Source organism: Musa acuminata, chromosome BXJ2-4, assembly GCF_036884655.1.
Source record: "Musa acuminata AAA Group cultivar baxijiao chromosome BXJ2-4, Cavendish_Baxijiao_AAA, whole genome shotgun sequence".
Classification (NCBI taxonomy): domain Eukaryota; kingdom Viridiplantae; phylum Streptophyta; class Magnoliopsida; order Zingiberales; family Musaceae; genus Musa; species Musa acuminata.
The window spans coordinates 45,303,415-45,309,999 of NC_088341.1; the positions used below are offsets into that span (position 1 = coordinate 45,303,415).

At 41.7% G+C, this 6,585-nt stretch overlaps 1 protein-coding gene and 1 long non-coding RNA gene across 2 annotated transcripts; one reads left to right on the forward strand and one right to left on the reverse strand.

Moving 5' to 3' along the window:
* Positions 1–201: 201 nt before the first annotated feature.
* LOC135608834 (receptor-like protein EIX2) lies at positions 202–3,141 on the forward strand. The gene has a single exon (XM_065101880.1). It carries the CDS (start codon positions 202–204, stop codon positions 3,139–3,141), a length of 2,940 nt encoding a protein of 979 aa, XP_064957952.1.
* A 453-nt stretch (positions 3,142–3,594) lies between these two features.
* LOC103982390 (uncharacterized) lies at positions 3,595–4,202 on the reverse strand. The gene is made up of 2 exons (XR_671490.3): positions 3,980–4,202; positions 3,595–3,866 (listed from the first exon to the last, which is right to left on the reverse strand). It is a non-coding gene; the product is annotated as an uncharacterized LOC103982390 (long non-coding RNA).
* Between the last annotated feature and the right edge of the window lie 2,383 nt (positions 4,203–6,585).

The window sequence follows — 6,585 nt, forward strand, 5'->3', positions numbered from 1 at the left end:
CCCTTCCTAATCAGCCATTAACGTAACCACCACGTAGGTATGTGTGGCCGGGCTAGAGAAAATTCTCAACTATGTATATATATATATATATATATATATATATATATATAGAGGGAGAGAGAGAGAGAGAGAGAGAGAGAGAGAGAGAGAAAGGAACAGAGCTGCCTCCGTCTCAACGAAAAAGAAAACGGGGCACTTGCCATGGGTGAGAGATCCCCTCTTCTTGTCATCATGTTCTCTCTTGCTCTACTGACCATTAAGCTTGAGATTTCTCATGGTTCCACCTATATCCGTTGCCGAGAGAGAGAGCGGAAAGCCCTGATCGACTTCAAGCTCGGACTCCGTGATCCTTCCCATCGTCTCTCTTCCTGGGTCGGGGAGGATTGTTGTACCTGGGAAGGCGTCGACTGCAGCAACATCACTGGCCACGTTACCAAGCTCGACCTTCGGAATCAACACAACGAGGACATAGTTGACTGCTCTGACGATAATACGTTTGACATTTTTGCGCTACATACCGGATGCAAATGGGCACTGCGTGGTGACCTGAGCCCATCGTTGCTTTCTCTGCGGCGCCTTCATCACTTGGATATCAGCGGCAACTATTTTAAGCGTAACCACATCCCTGAGTTATTGGGATCCTTGACGAGACTAACGTATCTAAATCTATCAAATGCAGGCTTCGTGGGCAGAGTACCCGATCAGCTGGGGAATCTCTCTGCCTTGCTCTACCTCGACCTTTCTTATGACGGAGATGATTTCTCTCGAAACTTGTTCATCGAAAACCCTGAATGGATCTCTCGGCTCGCTTCACTTCGGCGTCTGAATATGAATTCAGTCGATTTTAGAAGTGCGTCCAACTGGTTACGAGCATTGAACGCCCTCCCTCATGTTCGAGAAGTTGAATTGTCTGGCTGCTACTTGGGAACCTTACCTCGTTCGCTTCCTTATGTCAACTTCACATCTCTCACCAGACTTGATCTTGGAAATAACGGTTTCAGCTCTATCATACCAGATTGGTTGCTTAATATAACTAGTCTTCAGTACCTTTACCTTGGTTACAATTCTCTCTCGGTCTTCCTTCCTGCCATTGCCAAGCTGACATCTCTCAGAGCACTCGACTTGTCCGGAAATTTGTTCCACAGGGGCTTTAAACCGAGAGCTCTGTCCGACCTCTGCGAGCTCCAAAGCCTCCGACTAAGTGGCACGTTTATCAACGATTCGCTAGTCAATTTGGAAGTGGCTTTTTCTGGATGTCTTAAGTTCAGCTTGGAGGAATTGGACCTTGGCTCCACTCGGCTTGGAGGTTCCATGCGAGCAGATTGGTTGGGAAACATGAAGAATCTCAAATATCTTGATCTTTCTGAGAATTCGCTCCATGGTTCAGTGCCTGATTCTCTTGTCAACCTGTCATTGCTGCAATATTTGGATCTCAGTAACAACAATTTGAATGGGTCGATTCCCGAAGGCCTCGGACAACTGAAAAGCCTTGTCTATTTGTTTCTCTCCGGTAACTCATTGAACTTGTCTGAAGTCCACTTGGCTAATCTATCAAGTTTAAAGTATTTGTATATTTCTGACAACACGTCGTTCCTGATGGAAAGCCATGATTGGACTCCTCCTTTTCAACTTATATCACTGGGAATGGCTTTCTGCCAAGTAGCACCGAGGCCTCATTTTCCAGTATGGCTCCAAACACAGAAAGATCTTTATTACTTAGATTTGAGGAATGCAGGAATCAAAGAGACGATCCCTAATTGGCTTCCTTCCAGTCTCGGGCTTTTACTCCTCTCCAATAATGAGATTACCGGCGAGGTGCCACAGTATTTGCCGAATCTAATAGCTATGGAGCTCTCAAATAATTCCTTCTCGGGCCGTCTCCCTCCAGGTATCTCAAACACGATGCCAAACTTGCGCTTACTCGACTTATCCAGGAACAATCTGAGTGGCACAGTCCCACTCTCTATTTGTCGAATTAAGTATTTGGAGATACTTGGACTCTTCCAAAATAACCTCTCAGGAGAGCTTCCCAGTTGTTGGAAGAGTTCTTCACTTCTACAAGTGCTAGATGCATCAAACAATAAATTACAAGGAGGAATTCCTGATTCCCTCTGCAATTTGCAGCGGCTGCAATCACTACACCTGAGCCACAATAGTTTATCTGGGCAGATCCCTTTTTGTTTAAGAAGATGTACGAGCTTGATTACCCTTGATCTAGAACACAACAAATTGATCGGAAATATACCGGATTGGAGCAAAGAAAGCCTCCTGCAGCTGAAGACACTCAGCTTAAGCTCTAATTCCTTCAATGGTAGCATTCCTCAATTTTCTCATCTTCCATCCCTTCAAATATTGGATCTTTCGAACAACAACCTTTCCGGAACTATACCACGAAGCTTTGGGAACTTCCGTGCTATGGAACTCTCCTTTCAACCAAATTACTATGGTCCTGATAATTGGGAAGACCACATGATGCTTTTCATAAAAGGAAGAGAATCTGAGTATGACAGCAAACTACTTGCACTTGTAACAACTATCGATCTTTCCAACAATGGGTTGTCTGGATATATCCCTGAAGAGTTTGGGAATCTACATGGATTGCGGAGCTTAAATCTATCTTGGAATCACTTGATAGGAGAAATACCAAATAACATCAGTAATTTGCAACAACTGGAAATACTTGATCTATCAAGAAATGATCTTTCAGGTGCAATTCCTTCAGGCTTAGCGGATTTAAACTTTTTAGATCATTTGAACTTGTCATACAATAATCTTTCTGGTAGAATTCCCACCGGCAATCAGTTGCAAACTCTTAATGATCCATCTATCTATGCCGGCAATCCAAATCTTTGCGGTCCTCCTCTTTCCAAAATTTGTACAGACGATGTGTCCGAAGGTAATGAAGGAGAGCCAAATGAAGACGCCGATAGTAGAATTGAAACTATTTGGTTATACGCAGGTATCACGCTGGGATTCATCACAGGATTTTGGACAGTTTTTGGAACCCTTCTGTTGCACAGGAGATGGAGGATTGCCTACTTCAGAACTGCTGATAGCATGTATGACTCGCTCTGTACTGTGATCTTAGTGAACATGGCAAGGATCAAAACGAAAGTACTCGGAAGAAGTCGAGATAACTGACACACTATAGGCGCTTCGATTACCATTACGTGGTATGCAACATGCTAGCTCATGGTTTTTATTTCTGTCGCGTGATCTAAACTAGCGAGACTCGAGCTTTTGCTTGTTCTATGTATCTGTGTAAGCAAAATGTTTTACTTTGATTGTAATCTTATTTTTCCTTAAGAATACTGTCGGATGGGCTAAAAGCTCTTATGCTTGCATCTTTATGATAGTCATCTTTGTTGATTGATACGGGTAAAAGCATACAGCAGAAATTATATCTCTTTTCTCCTAATTGTCATGTTCATCTTCTTAGGCCTTTTTCTATAATATCGGCAACAAAAACTACTATGGAAGCTAATAAAGGAAACTGACATGTTGTGAGCCATAATTGTCTAAAAGAACAAAAATCTTCAAACCAAATGGATCAATTTGGCATCTACTGATTTCACCAATTTTGGAGAAAGAGTATTCCACTTGCAACATTCTGGTCATTCATTAGATATCCAGAGATGATTTTTGAAGACAAAGAATTTAGCGTCAGCAGAAGATTAGAAGCACAACTGAGTGCTTTCCTTTGCTCCTGCCCCTTCCAACTCCACCAAGTATAACTGTTCTTGCTGAGGAGGATCCATTGATTCCTTGCTCGAAGCTTCTTGTGCTGTCAAGGCTAGCAGTCCCAGAGGCAGGAACAGCATATGTAGTCAAGGAAACTGGTGGAGCACTCATAGCAGCAAGAGCAACTGCAAAATGGGAGATCATCCATCGAAAAGAACAAAACAATCAAAATAACAAAGTAACAATCACCACTAAAGAGAAACAACAAGAGGAGGGATGAGATGGTGACAAGACTTGCCATGCCTTGATGATTCTATCTTGTGAATCATCCCCGGTTGACATTACTTGAGAAGATGGTGGCTCCATCAATCCCCAGAGAATGGTGAAGGATGGGATGTGAGGGATCGATACAAGTTCACAACACAGAAAAACTGCAGGGAGACCATAAAGTATTGGTAGCTTTTGTCCTAACTTGGTGTAGGTCGAGCTGTGAGGATTTAATGGGGAAGGTTATCTGCAGATCACAGCAGTGCGCATGCATGTGCTGTGATATTCCATTCGATACTACTTAACAAAGTTATGAACCTTTGCAGAAATAGTGGCCTCCAGTTGCCAATGCCCGCAGCCAAGTACTTTTGGGTTCTCTTTCAGAGGATTTCCTGGCATTGCATGAGTGATCAGGGCAAGTTTATCTGAGGTGGAACAGAAAAGGTGACGATGTTTGAGTTCTATATATTGATTGATATCTTATTGATAAAAAAGTATGCGACTCTTAACTATTATTCAGTGTGTTTCTCCCTCATTGGTCACTGAAATGATTTCATAACATATATATGAATAAACAGATATCCTCCTATTATTGAGGTTAATTCCATACCGTATATTAGTGGACTTGAGATCCAGTGAAATCATTGCCAAAGAGCTATGTAGTTTGGAGCATATATATATAAAGAACTTAAACCAAATTATGCCTAGAATCATTAAAAAAATACATAGTTGATAAGATCACATTTAGCATCACTAAATAATCACTTATACATTAGATGTAAAACTACATATATTAACCCTCTCATTCCCACTCACATGGAAGTCCATGGGCTCCTAAAAGGAAATTAGGGGCTTCTTTGCTCTTTAGAACAAATGATGTAATACTAAATAAAGAAATGTTTTTTTTCACCAAGACTGCTAATTAAATCTACCAGTTGCTTGGCAGATGTCTGAAGAGGAAAATTGAAAATGGAGTTCACTATGGTTTCTCAATTCCATTTTTCCTGATAATTAATCAATTATAGATTGTCATTATTTTTTTCTTTTTTCAATCAAAGTGGTGGTGGGACACGAGGCCTCTGATTGATCGCATGTGGTCGAAAGCTCGATTGTTTGGCCTCGTAAAAAATACGATCCGACAATATGGGTTATAAAAGTGACAAACGTTATGTTACGCCCTTGCTTAAAACATCATACATTCTCCTCTCACGTCCAATAATCTCGGATGTAATAGTTCTCGAACCACTTATAAGAGAGACCTAAAGGTACGCATCCTAGGGATTGACCTATTTGATTTCTCTAATCAATCTGGCTAGTTCGATTAGTCTGATTAATTTTGAACTTTCTGACCTCGGGAATTTAATCGTCAAAGGGGCTTTTATCGGAAACGCTCCCAACTCAATCTTATATGATCGACAAATCGAGAAATTTGAAGTAGAATCTAAGACAACTTTGGAATAAGTCTTGGTTGGATGTGACTCATCTCTTCAATTCGGATAACTAAAATTTGAGTTAACAGATTGGTGCTAGAAGGAGAGTCACCAAACATGCCTAAGGAAAACTTAGCGAGTCCATAAAGACTAAACCCTGAAGAGGTCGACCAGTCGAATGCACTAAGTCTAAGGAGACTAAGGCCAATGGTACCAAATGGCCCTCTAACAAATCCCTCCGATTTTCGTTCTCCAAGGGAGGGACGATCCCACCAAGACCATTAATCGGTTCCGCTCTTACTCTCCAACTTCTCGATCATCAGCTTTTTTATGGATTATTCCAGAATTTGACGGTTAACCCACCTTTTGTCTAGCCTACGGTTCCACCTACCCAAACTATCACCATCCCCATTGAAACCTTTCATATCCTAACCCAGTAAGTCTAGTTCTTAATGGGGGTATTCTAGTTTATGGCTCTCTACCTCCCTCAGCTAATCTAATTAATGCAACAAGGAGCACACCAAATCCCTCATACCCTCCTCCTTGCTCTGATACCTCCACCAGTTCCTACTCCTAGTGTGGTGGAAAAATCACGTCCACTTGCAACTGAGCCACAACAAAATATCTACTCTCCAATTCATCCACAGCAAGTCTTAGCTCCTCATCCTCTCTAGGAAGTCAAGGCACCAAGGTTGGCAGTCCCGTCAGTCAACCCCCTACTTGATATGTGAGACCAATTGTTCGAAATGAAGCACACTTGGAGGACATTAAAAGAGAGATAAGGCAGGGGAAGCAACCTGATACTGCCCCCTATCTCAAGTTCCATTCGTCAAAAGCATCATGGAGGAGCTTATCTTATAAGGGTTTAGGATTTCAACGCTAGAGCTGTATAAATGAAGCTCTGATCCCACTGAGTATATCGATGCTATCACTTTCCAAATCACATTATTCATGATGGTCGATTCCCTTATGAGCCAAACTTTCAAAGCTCCCACGAAATCTATTTTGTCTTTTGGACAGACAACTAACCAATAAGTTCAAGCTCAATTTATCAGTTACAAGCTATTGAAGAAGCCGACCATTTCTTTGTTGACCATAAGGCAAATGGACAAAGAATATCTTGCCAGCTACACCAAACATTTCAATGATAAAGTGAGAATCCAAGTTCGTCCGTCTTGATCAACACTTACATTAGCGGTCTCCAACT